The 19,083-nt window shown below is 43.6% G+C and overlaps 4 protein-coding genes across 8 annotated transcripts in view; 3 read left to right on the plus strand and 1 right to left on the minus strand.

Moving 5' to 3' along the window:
- Positions 1 to 470: 470 nt before the first annotated feature.
- On the minus strand, positions 471 to 12,365 carry LOC143514075 (uncharacterized). 2 transcript variants are annotated; one of them, XM_077004856.1, is made up of 10 exons: positions 12,226 to 12,365; positions 4,751 to 4,836; positions 4,194 to 4,396; positions 3,988 to 4,080; positions 3,719 to 3,814; positions 3,306 to 3,416; positions 3,093 to 3,213; positions 2,420 to 2,957; positions 2,275 to 2,327; positions 471 to 1,947 (listed from the first exon to the last, which is right to left on the minus strand). In XM_077004856.1, the coding sequence occupies exons 2-10, from the start codon at positions 4,827 to 4,829 to the stop codon at positions 704 to 706; spliced, it is 2,538 nt and encodes an 845-aa protein (XP_076860971.1). In that variant the 5' UTR covers positions 4,830 to 4,836; positions 12,226 to 12,365; the 3' UTR covers positions 471 to 703. The 2 variants fall into 2 exon arrangements, with proteins under 2 accessions (XP_076860971.1, XP_076860972.1); XM_077004857.1 differs by lacking the exon at positions 12,226 to 12,365 and adding an exon at positions 5,333 to 5,475.
- Positions 5,067 to 11,383, plus strand: LOC143514074 (uncharacterized). Its single transcript, XM_077004854.1, has 9 exons — positions 5,067 to 5,233; positions 5,460 to 5,653; positions 5,794 to 5,898; positions 6,132 to 6,227; positions 6,348 to 6,458; positions 6,898 to 7,018; positions 7,180 to 7,993; positions 8,082 to 8,137; positions 8,423 to 11,383. The coding sequence occupies exons 1-9, from the start codon at positions 5,215 to 5,217 to the stop codon at positions 10,843 to 10,845; spliced, it is 3,939 nt and encodes a 1,312-aa protein (XP_076860969.1). The 5' UTR covers positions 5,067 to 5,214; the 3' UTR covers positions 10,846 to 11,383.
- Positions 11,580 to 16,761, plus strand: ttll1 (tubulin tyrosine ligase-like family, member 1). The gene is made up of 9 exons (XM_077004864.1): positions 11,580 to 12,132; positions 12,260 to 12,468; positions 12,634 to 12,814; positions 13,196 to 13,333; positions 13,449 to 13,557; positions 13,649 to 13,792; positions 14,340 to 14,426; positions 15,084 to 15,247; positions 15,970 to 16,761. Exons 1-9 carry the CDS (start codon positions 12,020 to 12,022, stop codon positions 16,094 to 16,096), a joined length of 1,272 nt encoding a protein of 423 aa, XP_076860979.1. The 5' UTR covers positions 11,580 to 12,019; the 3' UTR covers positions 16,097 to 16,761.
- A 1,397-nt stretch (positions 16,762 to 18,158) lies between these two features.
- The window catches only part of pacsin2 (protein kinase C and casein kinase substrate in neurons 2), a 15,301-nt gene continuing 14,376 nt past the window's right edge, over positions 18,159 to 19,083 (plus strand). For all 4 annotated transcript variants that reach the window (XM_077004859.1, XM_077004861.1, XM_077004860.1 and 1 more), the window contains exon 1: positions 18,159 to 18,317. The gene's annotated coding sequence lies outside the window, so the exon portion shown is untranslated. The remainder of the gene's footprint in view (positions 18,318 to 19,083) is intronic.

Genomic DNA, 19,083 nt, shown 5'->3' on the forward strand with positions numbered 1-19,083 from the left:
CTGCAAAGAGAAGACGTCTCCGAATCCAGCTGTTGTTACTGTTCTCTGCTCTCTAACGACACATGTTGTGATATCACGTCCTCTGTTGGGTAAACTGCCTTTGTTTCGTATTGTGTTCATACTTCAAACAAACCATGCCAGAATTCATTTAGAAATCAACAGACACTCACCTGCTCATTCTTACTGGACTCACATTAACAGAGAAATCGCAAAACTACCAAGTCTGAACACACCCTAAAATGTATACTTTCACATGAGATTTAAATACCCTCCAAGTGAATTCAGATGGCGGCTTTCACAGAGAACTCCATTTAGTAGCAAAAATGGCTATATTTATATACCCCATTGCTCCAATTTCATTTCAGTGATACATGCCACACCCAAGAAATATCTTATCTTTGAAAATAATATTCTTGGATATAGAACATCTTCAAAACCCTGTAAGAGGCACTATTCACATCTACTTTGAGGGAGTTTCAATATTTTTTATTGTTGTTTCCAAGACTCACACACATGTTGACATTCAACATTCACCACATAATCACAATATTCAGATAAAACATAAGGCCAGCACTTATTGCTCAATCATATAACCATTTGCATTTGGTCAACACCACATATGAGCAATGTCCTTAACTGAAGTATGTACTTCTGTTTACGAGGCCATCCCCCCCCGCACCTCGTAGTCGTCGCAGAGACGCCGCTAGTGTCCCGCGTCGTGACTCTGCATGTGTCTGCTCAAGTGTGTGCGGCGCGTGTAGCTCTTCTGACAGAGCGTGCAGGGGAACGGCTTCATCCCCGTGTGCGTGTACATGTGCTTGCTCCAGTCGTACCTCCGCGCGAAGGTCCTCTCGCACTGGAGACACGCGAACGGCCGCTCGCCCGTGTGGACGCGTTTGTGCGCCGTCAGGTGGCTGGAGACCACGAACTTCTTATCGCAGACGTCGCAGCGGTACGGCTTCTCGCCCGTGTGGCTGCGAAGGTGCACCTGCAGGTCGCCGGCCGAGACGAAGCCCTTGCCGCACTGCCGGCAGACGTAGGGCTTCTCGCCCGTGTGGATGCGCACGTGGATGTTGAGGTTGCCCAGCAGCGAGAAGCACTTGCCGCAGTACGGACACATGTGCGGACGCTCCCCGGTGTGGCATCGCATGTGCGACCTCAGCTGCACCTTCCCGAAGAAACGCTTCCCGCACTGCGCGCAGAGCAGCGACTTCTCGCCCGTGTGGTTGGCCAGGTGCGCCAGCAGGCTGCCCCGCACCACGAAGCACTTCCCGCACCGGTCGCACTGGTGCGGCCGGTACTCCGGGTGCGTCTTCAGGTGCGCCCTGAGGTCGCCGAGCGCCTCGAACGTCTCGGCGCAGAAGCGGCACCGGCCTGGCTCGCGCTCCCGCCGCTTCGGCCGCGGCGGGGTTGGCGGTTTCGTCTCGTGCTTCCTCTGGTGCATCACCCTGGCGCGGTACGACCCGAACGTCAGGTCGCATTTGTCGCAGGGGTAGGCGCCGCTCGCCGAGGGAGCGGCGTGCTCGCGTCTGTGGGCGACCAGGCCCGTGAGACTCTGGAACGGCTTCCCGCACTCGGGGCATTTGTACATGCGCGACACCTTGTGGGTCCTCTGGTGGGAATACCAGTTGGAGAGAGACTTGAACGCTGCCCCACACTTGATGCACTTGTGAGTCCTCATCCTGCAGCTCTTCTGCCGGTGGACAGCCAGGAGCTTGGAGTCCCTGAACACCTGTCCACACTCACAGCATTTGGGTGTGGACAGACTGCCGTGACTCTGCTGGTGTTTGAGAAGCTCAGAGCGGTACACGAAAGGCGCGTCACACTCATGACACTTATACAAGGCCCCGCCAAGGTGGTTAGAACCTTTCAAAGGCGTTTTTACAGAGGAGTCAAGTGACAAGTGATTACTGGCACGCCGGGGAGATCCACATGGCTCAGACACATCTGTAAGAAGAAAGAAAAAAATTGTGAGAACATTTTAAAAAGTTTATAAATACTTAAAAACAAGACCAAATATTGCCTTTTGTCCTGCAAATCTTTTACAATCTTTTTGTTTAAAACAATACCAACACGTTTTTAAATGATTTAAAATTATTTCTTGAGCCAGTGAAGGGATAGAAACTAGTGAGGAAGCCTTATTGTTAACCAAGATCCAGGGAAACCTTGAAACCGGGGGCTTGCGCAAAAAAGAATGAATTTAGGACATTTAGAATCATCGATCTTTCAATCAATCCATTAAGCAATGAATAAAAAATGAAATAAGATACTCACTTTTCTGAATATCCCTGGTTGAAGAGGAAACGCCTGATGGAGCTGCAACGTTCCTGTTAGACACGACAAAGATTGCATTAGCTCGATCTTTTCTTTCAACATTACACTCATGGCTGATAGCAGGCATAAGGTTTTATAGACTTACTGCTGTGGTTCGCTGGGGTTTGTGCATCCCTCTTGCTTGTTATCTTTGGTTGCTACAGAGCGGGAAAGTTCCAGTGGTAAGGTGATCTTGGTAAGCGCAACTCTGGGAATCAGCACTTTGGGTTTTCGAACTGTAGTTCCCACTACTGCAGGAGCAGAGTCAGAACCGCCACTTCCTGCTACACCAGGTGTCCTGACTCCTCCCATTTTGCTGCTCAAGGACGGAGCGGTCTGAGCTGACAACTCACTCTCCTTTTCTAAATGCTTAATAGCCTCTTTGATCTCTCTCTCAAACCTCTGTCTCTCTGCATCTTCCTCTGCTGCTACATGATTGGCTGATGGAGTCTGGTGATCCTTTGGATGTTCCGTCACTGCAGTTCCAGCAAAATGTAATCCTGCATCCTGAGTACTTTGCAAGGGGCTCAGAGAACTCTGGGAAGGTTGTGATTGGTCAAAACGTTGGCTGCATGGAACCACATTAGTTAGGGGAGGGAGTGAAAGTGAGGAGATGATTCTGTCTTCCACAATTGATGGGAGAGCTTACATGTAAAACACACAAACACACACACACACACACACACACACACACAAATGATCCAATGCAATTAAAGTATTAAACACTGAAAATGTTTTAGGAATTTTAGGAATATAATCTTGAGGTAAATACACCTTACCATTATCTCCCAATGTCCCACAAAAGCCAGTTTGCATCAATGGTTGCAAAGTCTCTGTTCTACAAACAGACTCCACACAATCACTCCACTCCCAACGACAGGAACCAAGTAAAGATGAAGTCTGAAAGCAAATGACAGACCATGTTTCACTCCCTGAGGAGATTATTAGAGATACCCTGCTATATGTTGTGTTGCAGGAGTGCAGGGTAATACCTGTTTGAAGTTTGGTACGGGTAATAGCTGTTCCAGTCTGGAGAGGAAATGGCCAACCAAGACTTGTAGTGCTTTGTCAAAGTCAGGACCATACTCAAGTGGGTACACTTCCTGGATCACAAACATATGTTCATTTCAGAATAATGTGATTTCATGGTAACATTGCTCACTGTGTCATATAGCCATACTATTACTGTTATGTACTGAAAATATGTGGACATGGTCATGCAATTAAATAGACAAATATATGCACCCATCACAATGTTAGCTATTTGTATATACATTCTGGTTGATTTGGTATTTTAGTACTGGATATGTCTAAACTTCGGTCATAATGTACTGGTCTGACCGGATTATATTAAACAACATGCTAATAGGCTGCATGTGTGCAACACACACTGACATACACTGACCTGAAAGAAGTGGTCTTTTTTGACAGGGTCCTCCAGCAGACCCAACACAAGTTTCAACAAGCTCGCCTGCAAGTTCTCCACTTCGGACTCACTGACCTGAGGAGCATAAGTAGCCGTTTACTTTCAAATAAAAGTGGAATTGGTGTCCACAGTACCGTCCTACAATGTTCACGTCAGTCTTGTCACAATCTAACACATCACCAAAGACCTTAACGTTTTGTGGTTTATCTTCATGTGTGTATCCCGACCCTCTGAACTAGCGTTAGCACCTTTGATGAGTGAGAGGACTGGATCCTGTGTACATGCGACTTCACTGTTTGGTGGTCTGCAGGTAGTTCACCCCGGCACATCTCAAGAATCATCTGAGGGACGAGAGCACACCATTACACTACACCTTTGATGGGGTCTTCTTGTTTTTATACAACGCGGCATGTCACAGAGCACAGCCACCTAATTATTTCTCTCCTTCCCTCACCTTTGCTCTCAGACCCATTACCAGTGTGGCCTTCTGCCGGCTGGTCAAGACATCTGGCACCAACTTTGTCACCAAGGAAACAAATTCTTCCAGTTTTCCATAATGCTCCACACTTTGACGCTGGGCGGTTTGCCACATGAACGCAGACATGAGACGGAGAGGAGGAACCAGCAGGCGCAGAGAAGACATCGCAGGGGCAGAACCTGTAGCAGGAAGACGTGGAGAGCACATCAATCATTTGTAGAAGCAACAGAAGCTTTAAAAATCTGAAAATGTGAACTGATGCATTTTAAGCTTCAGTACAATGACTCAAGGACCCGTGTTTGTAATTAAATCCATGCCAACATGCATGCAGAAATCCACAAACTACTTTGGACTAACGAGCTCGCGCCTTCCATAAAAGCGCGTGCACCTGGGACGCCTAGATAAACATTAGCCTACCAGTTAGCAAGCTAATTGTTGAACTAACTATTAACTTATTAATTTATTAAACGTTGGGTTATAAATATTCAACATATAAAACACGTATATACTCGATAAAACAAACAACTTTATACCCATTGTGTTCCTCCAGACTTTCGTTGGGGTTTCTACCACACAGCTTCCACAAGTATTGGATTGGAGTCCAGTGCGCATGCGCTATCTAAGGAACAAAAAAAAGTAAAAACTCGTTACACCTTTTAGGGTTTTGCACTGAGCAGGAAACATGCACCTTCTAAGGATGGCACTAACTATATCATTTACATTTTATAATAAATGGATGGATGATTTAATGATTACTAGCAATTTTTTTGGTTTGTTTGTTCCCAGAGCCCAGTTTCCCCACTTTCCGCCAGAACTGCAGGTGGCGACATGAGCTCAAAACTAGTTTAAAAATCCGCCAAATGTACGACGAAGAAATGCGGAGCGGAGGCGAACCGCATACAACACAGTGAAGAATGAGTTATGGATACTACGTATTTTACATAGTTTTGGGGAGGTTTTGAGTCTCGAATCAGATTTAATTAGCAAAGACCACACCATGCAAGCTCCAGAAGATGGTAAAAAAGTCTTGTTTTAATCATCTAGCTACCTAACTGTGTGGACGTTTGAGTAGTTCGTTAATTAACACATTGTATCTTTAGATATCTCGTATCTACCTCCATCTCTATATGATCATCATCTATATCAATATTGCTCCTCAAACTGGTTACAGGGTGAAGGATGAACACGGTTGTGTGTGCCAGCTGTTACGGTGTCTCTTCAAAAGTGTTCAACTTTGTTCAGGTGCTGCGATGGTTCTTCATTGCCTGGTTCCGCCCATGAGGCTGCTCTCAGCAGCGATGTGGAAGCTGATCCAGCAGGAAGATGTACCCAACTACGGGGTTTTGGAGGAGTTCGTGTCCTGGATCACCGATAATGTTCCAGATATACTGAACCACCGACAGAGGACTCAGCTGACCATGGGTCTCAGAGCAAGGGTAAACGAAGTTGTTCAACAAGGCAAACGTGACTGACTTCTGTTGGACTTCTCTTTAGTTGAGCAGGAGACATCATTGGCAACATTATCAGCTTGTTGTGCATGATTGTAGATATTTTTTACCCCCATCTCTCATTTCAGCTTGTCCTGGAGTTGTGCGGCATGGAGAAGCCAGCTGCTCCAGAGATGGTGCAGTTCAATCTGAAGCGGATCCAAACTCTTCTTGCACTTCATAAGGAACTGGAGGTTAGACAAGCAACCATGCAGCCAGCCACAAACAGGGTTACACTTATCTTCACGTCTACATGTATTCTTAAAAGCGGTTCAGAATGCAGGAGACACTTTAGTGTTGTAGGTTTACTTTAATAATGAAAAAAGCAGGAATAAGACAAAAGAAAGGTTGTTCTGTTTTGTGATTTGCCAATGAACTGAAACTCACATTTGAGTGGGTTTGTTTTTCTAAACTTTGCATGCTATAGTCAGGTGATGCCCAAGTGGAAGAATCCGGAACAAACTTTGTAGCACTGGTGCAGACCTTAATGAAAGACCCAGCTGAAAAAAGCATCTTCTTTAAGGTTAGAGCCACATTATATTTGAGCATTTGTAAGAGATGAACATTTTCCTTCAGAATAGACTGACATTGATTTAAAAAAATATGTAACATGAATTTAAATACATTTCTCTCCCTTCCAAAGGATGTATTTCCCCTGCAGTATGGCATAAAGTTTAATAATGCACTGAAAAAACTGATGTGGCAGTTCCTTTCTGGACTTGAAAACGCTGTCCCACCGCCTACATTGGAAGAGGTATGAGCACAGAGTAGCAAAGTTATTATATTACCATTTAGTTTTTGTTTGTTATACTGTTTAGCCCTTTGCATGCAATCAGTCTCCTTTTTTATTCTGCATGGATAATTGGATGAAGGTCATGAGTTTCAGTAAAGCGCAGTGTGTTCCAGAAGTAATCAGAGTACTCTCTCAAGCCTACGCTTAACCTAAGTGCTACCAAAGTGCTAACAAAAGCCTTTATCTAACTCTCTCATATTGAAAGCTTTGTGCCATGTCGGCCATGCATATTTGATTCTGAAATGTTGACTTTAAAGGTAAACAATAACTAGGAAGTTAAAGTGTGATCTGTAAGCTAAAGTTCAAGGGTTCGTACATTTACGTCAGATTATGTTTGCAACGTGACATTCAATCACATTTGTTTTTTTTTTATTTTTATTTTATTTTTAATTCCCCTCAGACTGCCCACATACTTGGCACTGCCCCTACAGTAATGGAGGAATGTGTTCAATCTCTCTCTCAGCCACATCAGCTGAAAAATGTATTTAAATACCAAAGAGAAGCCAATGCAGAAATTAAAGGTTAGCTTATCATTTTCTTCATGATCTTAATGTATCTTAACTATTTAAATGCATCATATAGTCTTAATATTAAAACTATTTAAATATATGGGCTATAATTACATTTTACATGGATAAAGGGTGGTAAACATTTAATCACTCCCCCTTCTTTTCTTTTCCAGAGAAAATACAGTCATGGTCCATCATTCCAGATGACTGCATACTCTCTTGTCTTGGTAGTTCTGGATTAGCACAAGAAGTAATAGAAGAACAAACCCATACAGATTCCCAGTCAGTGGTTGACTACCCCCCCTTGTATTGCCAAGAGGTACAGGTAGAGTCTGTGATAATTGCTCAATACATTGACAACAACCTGGAGACAGGCACGTGTGATGGAGACGCTGATGGCGTCCGATGTTTTGATACTGATGAGAATAAACGGTATGATCTGCAAAGCACCGATCATGCCGACAATGAGACTTCGACAGAAATCGTTTACGAGGAGGTAGAGTCCTTGGATTTGAGGGCTGTGGATTTTGCTTTGGAAGAGAGGTCTGAAAAGCAAGATCCTCTCAAGCGTGAGGTGTCTGTTGAGGAAACTGCAGAAGATCCCCCTGTCACTGAGGAAGACCACGGAATGGCCGTGGATCAGCCAACGGGGGACAAGTCTGACTGCCCGAAAATGGAGTTGGCAGAGGAAAACGTTAGCGACGTGTCCGTGTTCGTCTCGGGTTCAGCAAGAGTGGATGGAAAGGCAGTCGGTGCACAACAGGAAGGAGACCTGTCTGGCTTGGTTACCACATACATGATTAAACAACCGTGTGTTAAGATAGACAGGCTTAACATTACTGGTACACGGTTTCTTCAGCCTTTAAATCCCGCACCACGCAAAAAAGGTCGAGGTCGACCAAGGAAGGACGATGAAAATAGCAAATCGTCATGTGAGAAAAAGCAGCAGGAGAGACCTACGACAGTCCCCTGTGAATCGAAGGATGAGTGAGTCTTTAAGTGTAGTTGACATTTCAGCAGTGTGCCTGTTAAGACTTGACAACCACTTCATTACAATGTCTGTTGTTGTTTTTAGGCATCCAGAACACCAAAATGTTATGTGCACCATCATCCAGAAGTTAAAGAAGACATGTAAGAATCAATTCTCTGCGCTAAAATTGTTCATTTTGTATTTTTGTATCAGTTCAGTTGTAGTCTAACTTACTGAGGGTCCTATCAGTCATCGTTCATAGAAACATCTACCTTTCCTCTACATTCATTACCACATGTATCTTATCAGTACAGTTGCATACAGTAGCTCATCTGTTGTGGGTATTGAACACAACAGTGTTGGTGGAGATTTTACACGTTACTGCTAGATGGACCACGACCACTTTGCTGTATTGCATCACGTGTACTCCTTGTGTTTCCTCTTAGATGCTGTGGTGAAGGAGCCCTCTATGATGCATGCCTGCTCCCTGTGTGGGTTCCAGGACCGGGAGGAGATTCATGTCCATCACCACCTCATTGTCCATCACCCAGAAGAGTACAAACGACTCTGCGAGGCTGGGGAAGAGAAAGAACGCTCCCATTCGGACATCGGCACCGCTCAGAGTTCTGGAAACGACGACAAGCCCCAGACTAAAATAAGATCCTACAGAGGAGTACCTGTCTGCAGAACATGTCCCGTATGTGAAAAGACCTTCACTCGAAGTGCAGATATGAGGAGACATCAGGCCTCGCATACGACGGAGCGCCCCTTCGCATGCCTGTACTGTGGGAAGACCTTCAGGTACACCTTTGACCTCAGAAGACATCAGCAACATGCATGTGCGAACCAGGAATACGTCGTGCTGGACCACAGGAGCACAGATGAAGTCTCGGAGGATGCTAAGGAGACTAGCCCCACCTCAAGTGATGAAAACGCGCTTCCACCATCTCCTGATAAGTGTCCTCCTACGCAGCCTGTTCTGGGTAAAGGAGATGTTGTGTTTTGTCATGTGTGTAAAATGGAGCTGTCAAATTCCAGCAGCCTGAAGAGTCACATGGAGACTCACTTGAAAGGAGTTTCTCACACCTGCCCCTGTGGTAAGACCTATAAGTATTTGGACAGTATGAGGACGCACCAGCTTGTGTGTCCAGTGTCGGATTCAAATAAACAAGAACAACAAAAAGGTGACAAACAGGATGTGGTCAAAAACAAGGAGGAAGTGATGTGTGATGACTCGGGGGCCATGTCTCAGAATCCAACATGCCACGTCAAATCCGCAGATGAGCCCGACATGGAGAAACCAGAGGCTGCGAGTCCTTCAACCTCTGTCTCAGATCCAGGAGGCATTCCTCCCGTTTCATCCAACCTTGCAGAATCCTCGGTTTGCCCCCACAACGATACGCCAGAACCCACACGCTGTTTAAGTTCTGTTCCAGTCGTCTTGAACAGAAGGAGGCACCTGAGATCCCCTTCAGGTGGTCACCCTCATAAATGCCCTCAGTGTGGAGACAGCTTCAGGTACTCCTACAATCTGAAGAAACACGAGGATGTTTGCGAAGGGAGAAGAGACCGCAAAGACGCAACGTGGCTTCATTCGAACGAGCACAGCAGACCTTCAACTGGACCAGCAAATGATGAACCTGCTGTCGGTGTCCTCCCAGGTCTGTCCCTCCACGACGCACCTTCTGCTGATAACGTGGACGGAGCTGATGGAGTGGAGCAGCCGGACTGCGTATCTGACTGCACAGAGACGGCACCCGAGATACACCTCATCTGCGATGGGTGTGGCAAGATATTTAAAGACTCTTCCTCACTGAAAAAGCACAAGAGAACTTGTGGCACGAACGAGCGACGCTACCAGTGCGTGAAATGCGGTTCGTTATTCAGGACGTTGCTCGATGTCCGTAAACACGTGCACATGCACTGGGGAGAAGACCCCCTTCAGTGTTCCCAGTGCGGGAAGTCCTTCCAGAGCCCCAGTGAGCTAGAAAAGCACAAGGTGGCGCATGACCGAGAGCGTAAATATCCCTGTACCTTGTGCCCCGAGGTCTGTGAGCGGCTCGAGTCCTTAAAGCATCACTACCTCGAGGTGCACGAGTTCAAGGGACCGTACCAGTGTTCCCACTGTGATAAGACGCACGTAGACCTGAGCGCCATATGCGCCCACGTAAGGACGCACAGCGACGAGCGGCCGTACCAGTGCTCCCACTGTGCCAAGAGGTTCAAACAGCGCAGCGGACTGAACGTGCACGAGAAGCTGCATTCGGGGGACAGGCCGTTCCTTTGCGAGGAGTGCGGGAAGTGTTTCGGCAGCAACATACAGTTGCAGAGACACTCGATATCCCACAGCACCGAGAGGCCGCATTCGTGCCCTCAGTGCAAGAAGCGCTTCAAATCGCGCCACGCCCTGCGCGGGCACACGCTGAAGCATTCGAAGCCGGCCAACGTTCCTTGCGAGGTCTGCGGCAAGGTGTTCTCCCAGGCCTCCGCGCTGGACCGACACCGTCGCACCCACACGGGGGAAAGGCCGTACAGTTGCCCCAAATGCGGAAAGACGTTCTTGAGCAGCGGCGAGGTGGGGAAGCACTTGCGATACCACACCGGCGAGAGGCCTTTCCAGTGCGCCCTCTGCTCCAAGAGCTTCACACAGGCGTGCTACCTGAGCGCCCACATGCGGATTCACACAGGGGAGCGACCGTACGTGTGCGGCGATTGTGGCAAGGCCTTCGTGTGCAATACCCACTTGAAAAGGCACACGTTTGTGCACACAAAGGAGAAGCCGTTCAAATGTGACTGTGGGAAAGCCTTTAATCGAACAAATCTTTTAAAGGTGCATAAGAAGAATCAGTGTCTCTTACAAAAGAAATAAGCTTGTACTTTGTCTTTAAAATGGATTTCATAGACACTGTAGAATGCTATAAAGCTTCATTTATCTTCATTTGTGTATCACAAATTGTGATTAAAGTTCAATTATTTTTAGAATTTAAATATTTTTAGAGTTTATATATGATTTATTGCATATTAGCATATTATTTAGAGTTTGATATCTTAAGGACTCTGGGACATTACTTCTGGGACAAACATACTAAGTTTGAGTCTACTCTTTTGAAACAAAGTAAACATGTTGAAAAACATTTCAACACTGAGTTTGGAGTTGTTTTCTGCATGAGCAATAAGATTAATCCCTACTTTTAATGTGATAGCAAATCAAGTGTCCAAGTTCATGCAATTTGTGGCTAGTTCCCCAAATAATTATATGTATATACTGTTGTGATGAGTGTAGTAAATTACACAAAGCCACTCAACACCCATTGAAATTAGTTTTCAAATTTCAGTTTTTTTAAATAAACTTGATTCACATTGTAATTATGAATAAAATATTTATCTTGTTTGTCATTCTTAACTTATTTGCCAGAATAGTGTCCTTTTGTCTACCATTCAGTATATTTCATTGCCTAATTATATATATGTATAACGTAAATTTCGTTTCCCTAAATCTTTAGTGTTTTTCAATTAAATGCAGTACATTTATTTTGTACGTAGTCACGTGTTAGACTTTTATTTTGGCAGAATGAAATGTTGGGGGAACCCGGATGTAAGTCGTTGCTATGGACAAATGGAGCTCCTCCCAAAGCATCTAGCGTTTGCTCCCTATGTGTAATTTTGCTGTAGAAGACACAGCACCTAGAAACGATGAGAATATATAATATTTATATATATCTACAACAATACATCGCATGAGCAACATTAAAAAAAATACTAGATAAAAATGGCATGTTTAATCCAACGGATTTAGCGAAGATCTTTAGGCACTGCTTGAATCTAGGTATCTGCGGCCTCTGTGTAGACTAGCTGGAGGCTGGCATGCTGCATACTCGACCCCTCTGTGTTCCTGACTGAGTCGCTACTGTTGCAGACCAAGATCAGGACTGACCGCTAGAGTCGGTTTGGTGAGAGTTGCACTCGATCGCGACTCTATAGCGCGCTCGTCCGTGCTCTTATTTTGACATGAGTAAGTAGTGGCGTTCGAGCCGGGAGAAGTGATGGCTGCTAAAGTGAAGTGGGTGACCGACATAGAGAAATCAGTGCTCGTCAATAACTTTGAGAAGAGAGGATGGGTGCAAGTGACGGACAGCGAGGACTGGAACTTTTATTGGTGAGACCGGTCATTTGCACACCTGTGTTTTATACACACACGCGTGTGAGTGGTGATCAGGTGAGATGCTCTGAGATGTTCTGTCAAACTCACCCATGTGGACGTGAAAGTGTTTCCTCCTTTGCAGGATGAGTATTCAGACCATTCGGAGCGTGTTTAGTGTGGACACGGGCTACCGCCTGTCTGATGAGCAGATGGTCAATCACTTCCCAAACCACTATGAGCTGACCAGGAAAGATCTGATGATCAAGAACATCAAACGCTACAGGAAGGACCTGGAGAAGGAGGGGAGCCCCCTGGCGGAGAAAGATGAAAGCGGAAAATACATTTACTTGGGTACCATCACATCTTAATCCTGACCAAGAGTGTCTAAAGAATTTCCTGCTTTTTTTTAATCATCAATGCCTGTTTTCTCATTTGAGATCCCTTAAATTCACCTCTAATCTACACCTCTACCTGTCTGCTCTGTCTATAATTCCACTTCTCATATCATCTGTTAAGATTTCGTGCCGGTGACGTTCATGCTGCCAGGCGACTATAACCTGTTTGTGGAGGAATTCCGCAAGAGCCCGTCCAGCACCTGGATCATGAAGCCCTGTGGGAAGGCTCAGGGCAAAGGCATTTTCCTCATCAACAAACTCTCCCAGATCAAAAAATGGTCCCGGGACAGCCGCACTTCCACGTAGGTTCCACTAGGGGGTGTAATGTAACATGGTGGCGTTGGACGTAGACCTGTACTATGTTAGATGTGTCTGTGTGTCTTTGTGTGTGCTCATCAGAGATTATGAAATATTGTGCTTGGATGAACACACACTGATGGCACTGTTATACGTATCCTCATATAGCACCTGCTTTTAACATTTGTATAGTACTATTAGCACTGTCAATGCAAATATTTCCACTTACATATACATAGAAGAATATGTAATAAATATATAATTTTAGAAGGTATATAGAATTCACTTGTAATATGATTTTATTCACTTTTAAACAGTTAAACTGAGTCATGACATTAGGCTTAGCGTAAAGTCTACAGAACTCGCTAATCAAAGTTTCCTTTTAGGTTTATGGCAGCTAACAGTGGGAAGGAGGCTTATGTGATCTCACTATATATTGATAACCCACTCTTGATTGGTGGGAAGAAGTTTGATTTGCGTCTGTATGTTTTGGTTACGACCTACCGACCTTTAAAATGTTACATGTGAGTATGAAACAGGAGCTCAGTACTTATCCAATCTCATATTTTATAGAAACTACATATTTACATTGAACACTTTTGTTTTTAAGAGAGTTGTTATTCTTTGTTGCTTTTGCAGGTATAAACTTGGATTTTGCAGATTTTGCACAGTAAAATATACCCCTAGCACTAGCGAACTGGACAATATGTTTGTTCACCTTACAAATGTCGCAATCCAAAAACATGGGGTAAGTGGAGATTTGTGTGCATGTGACTATTGAAGTGTTTGTGTGCATGTAAGTGTGAACACACCCACATGTAAGATCTGTGTGTCTGCAGGACGATTACAACCATGTGCATGGTGGTAAATGGACAGTCAGTAACCTGCGGCTGTATCTAGAAAGCACCAGAGGAAAGGAGGTGACCAACCATCTCTTCGACCAGATCTACTGGATCGTGGTGCAGTCACTCAAAGCCGTGGCTGTAAGTGAACTCACTGTCACAGACATCCTGTCTTTCCCTGATCTTAACGAAATAATAAAACGATGATGAATTGTACAGTATAGTTGTGTAGTGACCATTTGTTGTTATATTGGCACAAGTGACTATAACAACATTTAGAAGCCGATGTGTTCTTCAGTCAGGTCAGAGGATGCTTTGCTAAAATGTACATTAAAAAGTGCAGAGAGGTTCAAGTATAACAGGTCTGTGATTCTGTATCATGATGTGCACACCCTTAAATTAAATACAGATTATTTTATTTCATGAACAATGTATACAGAGCTAAACCCAAGCCAAAGAGTCAGCGCATAAACACAGACTGCACTATATATCATAAACAAGACTGATTTAACTCAATATGCACAATCAACGATACTGTTCTCTTTTTGCTTTAGATATTGTCATTTCATACCTTCAGTTCCTTATTTAAACCTTAAAATCAACAATAACATTTGTCGTAGTAACCGCAAGGCACCAACACCCACACAAAACCTTCCTTCCTGCTTTCTCACCCACATTCCCCCCGCAGCCCGTCATGAACAATGACAAACACTGCTTCGAATGTTATGGCTATGACATCATCATTGATGACAAACTCAAGCCATGGCTTATTGAGGTAAGTCTTCTATCTCTCACACGCTGACATTTTTCCAATGTCAATGAGGAAGTGTGCCACACCCAGTTATAAGACTGGCCTTAGAATCCATTACTGACATTAATGCTACATGTAGACAGGACTGTTATCTCAGTTAATGTACTTGGGTTTGAGAGAGTGCAAAAGAGTGTTGCTTTCTGTCGTATTATATCCGTCAGTGGAATTGAATTTGTATAATTTTGAATGATAGTAAGATTTAGTAAATGTCATTGATGTTGCATTCATGTAGGATTATAATGTTGGCAATTTGCAAATAAAGACCAGTTTTTATATTTATATTCATATTGTTAGAACTTTTTCCATTACCATTATTGGTAATAATTGCAGAGGATTTCACATTTTAATCATTTTAAATCTGTTGTAGAAAATAACTCAGTTTAATTCTGTTTACTGAAGAAGGGTGCCAGTGAGTGGCAATTAAAAGAGTAAACCCCACTTTAGTGACTTAGGAGAGACTCCTAACAGCATAAAGATTAGATACACTCAGTATCTGTAGAATAGTAAAAGTGTACTATATCCCCTGTACATTAAAAGTACCTCTACAAAGAGCAAGATTGAAAAAGTTCCTGATAAAACTCTGTGTGTGTGTGTGTGTGTGTGTGTGTGTGTGTGTGTCAGGTGAATGCATCTCCTTCCCTCACATCGAGCACGGCTAATGACCGCATTCTGAAGTACAACCTCATCAACGACACCCTCAACATCGTTGCGCCCGGTGGTGAAATCCCAGACTGCCGCTGGAGCCGTAGCCCACCTAAGGAGGCTCTGGGGAACTACCAGCTCCTGTGAGTGATGACCTCATTCATCAATAGAGTTGTACGGATTTACATACAGCTCACAAAAGTATCTGACAAGTGACACCATTCTGAGACTTTTGGTGGTCTGGCATTTTCACATTAAACATGCTTTGATGCATATCAGAAGAACCACTTATCAGATCCACAAGATGAAGCGTAATTTGTACTTATTTGAAGAAAAGCAGAATCAATAAAATAGTGTAATTGTCTAAATTATTTTGCAGCTCTCTGTACAATTACTGGCCCAGTTAAAAAACAGGTTCAAAATATATAAAGTATAAAATTGTATTACATACTTTTTATTGTTCTTGTTTATTGCTGAAAAGAAAAAAAGAGAAGGTATAATTGTGTGCATGGTGGCCTGTATATTATTAGAAACATGATTAATGCTGCCAGCGTCATTGACTGTGGCCCCAAGGGCAGCTTTGAAAAATGCTCCTTCGAACCAGCGACCTAAGGATGTCCGATACAGCCTCTACAGTCCTCCGCTCTACCAACTGAGCTATCGAAGGGACAGAAGTTAGAATGTAATAAGAACTCAGTTCAGTATACAGAACTTGAAATCCCAAATGTAGCAAATAAATAGGCATGGATTATTTGTTATTTATAATTATTTATAGTTATTTGTGCACATGAATGTAGTCTGAATAATTATTCATAAGGTACTGTTGCAATATGTGATTGAACTGTTTGTTCTCCTTCTCTGTCAGTTATGATGAAGAACAGACTCTGAGCGAAAACACTGACCGAGAATTCCGGAACCGCTCTGCTCAGTCGGTGGGATCGAAAAGCACAAGGTCAAGCAATGTCCGCCCGGCAACGGCAACCTGGAAGTGATGTCATGATCCTGACAACTGACCACGCCTCCACTGCCACCGATTTTGGTGCAGACAAAGATTCTGGGAACGTGAACACGTTTGCACTTTGACTGATGGTCAGAGTCTTCCTGGCCCCTCCAAATCCCACGGAGGAATGTGCACACATCCCTGCATGACGTTAAAAAAGCTGCAGAGTGAGGTAACTCCCCTGTGTTGCATGACTCTTAAGAAAGCTCCAAATCTATTAATACATTTCCAAATTTTGCAATGTTGTTCGTGAAGACTGAAAGGCCAAATTAATCACCAAAAGGGATAAAATGTTGAAACCTTCCCCCTTTACTTGTGGACATTGTTCACATTTAGTGCTCTGTTAAACTACAGTGATCTGTGTTTGTTTTTTCTAACAGTTTTTTTATGCGTCTCATTTGTTGTAGATGCAAAGTGTGCAAATGTAGGCTGACATTTGTGAAAAGCAGTCAGTCTGCATAATAAATGTAAGGTGTTTGGTTACCATGCAGTGGTATTTTATCATTGCCACAAAGTTCCTTCTTGTAAGATGACCAGTAAGAGAGGAAAACCACAGTAGGAAGCTGCGTATTCTCTAAATATGGACTGTGCAGCCTGAAGTTGATTATAGTGAGGCCATATGGATTTGGAAGCGTCCAATAAACTGTCGAAACCACCCGTCTCTGGTCTCTAATTGTTTCGCTTTTATTAAGAAGGGATGATGCTGATGTCACATTTGAGATGGTGGCGTATTGAAAATGTCAACCTTTGCAGACCGATGACAATTTATTGAGTTTCACACTTACTATGGACAATTAACATTTAAGAAGCTAATTTAATTGCTAAAACTGTTTACAGTACTTAATCTGGATGGTTATCACTATTACTCCAACTCCTGGGAACGCACTAAAACTAAAAATTGTAGTAGCCTACAAATCATGTCTTTAAATATATATGTGAGAGATGTCCTTACATTGTCCGTAAACATAATTTTACATTCACTTCATTCCGCCACAAACATGCTTTTGTTTCTTTGTTTTGAAAGTGTTGTTAGATAAAATATTTATTGAGGACAGCCTTTAATGTAGCCTGTCCTGGAGCCTGACAACCCAGAGGCATAATGCTGAGGTACAACGAATGATGCACTGTTTACTGCTCGGTTTTTTCTGCAATTTCTGTAAAGTGCATGAATGCCCCCCTGCAGTTTTTTGCATTTATTTATGTAGTGTGCAATGACTGCTGTGTAGTGTTTATGCATTATAGATCTACCACAGAAGTGGTAGGTTTTGAGTAAATATAAAATAGTTTGAATCAATTATTTGATTTGGAAGTAAAGTCAAATGTTTTGAGTGTGCAGCTTGATTTTTAAGATTGTGTTTATTGCTTTGATAAAAGAGGAAATTTCAGGAAACGTGTTGTAGCAATTATGAAAAACTATAAGGAGTTTAGACTTTTCCCAACACTTGTTTGACAAACAGCGTTATCAATATGTGACAATGGTAAAACTGACCAGTAGGCGTCACCGTAGAGCTGGGCGTTGGGAGTGTTTCAACAACATTGTTGCTATTGCTTCTAACTTTTCAGTGTTACGTAAAGTCTCGCTTTGGCCATGTTTTACAAGCATGACTATTAATAGGAGAGCATAACAAAAATAGCAAATTCAAGCACTATTGTTTTCAATATACTCCGTCTTTCTTGTAGTGTTCTAAACCTCTACACCGACGTTTAGTCATTTAGGGTTTTAGAGGTAACCCAACGTTCCGATTAACTTCACCAAAAGCATGAAATATAGTTTTCAAAATAAACCTCCATATATAATAAAACATATACTGCCTTGTAAATGCATTTTGAAGGGAATACTTACACACCGAATTCAATGGAATAAAGCTCGATTGCCTTTGCTAGTTAGTCATCTCTTTCTTATTCACGAACATTCATATTCAAAACAGGACACGCTTCACTTTAACACACAACACCGATCATGTGCACCAGAACACATCCAAACCATCCACGTGTGTCCCACACCTCGCTGGGCGCGCGAACTTCCGGAGCTGTATGCGGCGCTCTCTGTCACGTGGGGGTGTGACGTCAGAGCCGCGCGCCCCGCTCCGCGAGGACGGTTCCGCTCTCCGTCAGTGTGTGTCCGACTAAAACAAGGCGAGCGGAAAGATACCCGAACAACGAGGAGTTCTCGCTTCTGCGCGGTTCGTTTGGACCTAACTCGACTAGATAAGGTAAAAAAAGAACCTCTAAATGTTTTCTGGTTTTATAGGAATGTTTATTAATCTTGTGTTATGTCAGTTTCAGCAGGAGTGTTGTGGTGGTTTTAATCTCATCCGTGGCTGGACCGCGGCGCTGAGACTCTAGTTGGCCGGTTGGTACTATAGTTCGAGTCGGTGTTGGGCGGGGCGGGACCTGAGCTAGTTGGACCTTTAGTTAGCTTTAAGAAGCCCAGCTGGAAGGTCTCGTGTAGCCTGTGTCCCTCCTTAGCTGGCTAGCTACTTGTGCTTTAAACCTTCTCCTCGTTTTAAACATTAGCTAACCGTATAGCGTAAATGTAACCGGGCCACTTCTAAAGTCCAGTTCAGTCTGTCCCTGAGGTCCATTTGCGCTGCTTTAAGCTGTGTTTCAGTGTCCTGAGAGGTTCGTGTGACTGGCTAGCTGATCTCAGATCGACATTATTAACGTAGTTACTTCACTAACTACCTACACAGTAAAAGTTTACAACGTTGCACCCAAAAACTGCTGAATAATTGAAAGACAGTCCAAACATTTAGTTGTATATTCTCAGATCTGGGTGAATCCACTTTGTGGCCCCAGGCTATGGAAAAATAGAGCCCTCTAAAATGAACATAATCTTTGTGTATTTTGAAAACAAGGATATTAGCCGTTATAAAAACCTAAAATAGCACTTCTACACTCATTCTGATTCAGTCTAAATAAATAAATCTCGTAGGCTGAGGTCTGAGCAAAGATGTGGCATAGCAAATTGTTGCTAAA

The sequence above is a fragment of the Brachyhypopomus gauderio genome, chromosome 5 (assembly GCF_052324685.1).
Source record: "Brachyhypopomus gauderio isolate BG-103 chromosome 5, BGAUD_0.2, whole genome shotgun sequence".
In the NCBI taxonomy this organism is placed as follows: domain Eukaryota; kingdom Metazoa; phylum Chordata; class Actinopteri; order Gymnotiformes; family Hypopomidae; genus Brachyhypopomus; species Brachyhypopomus gauderio.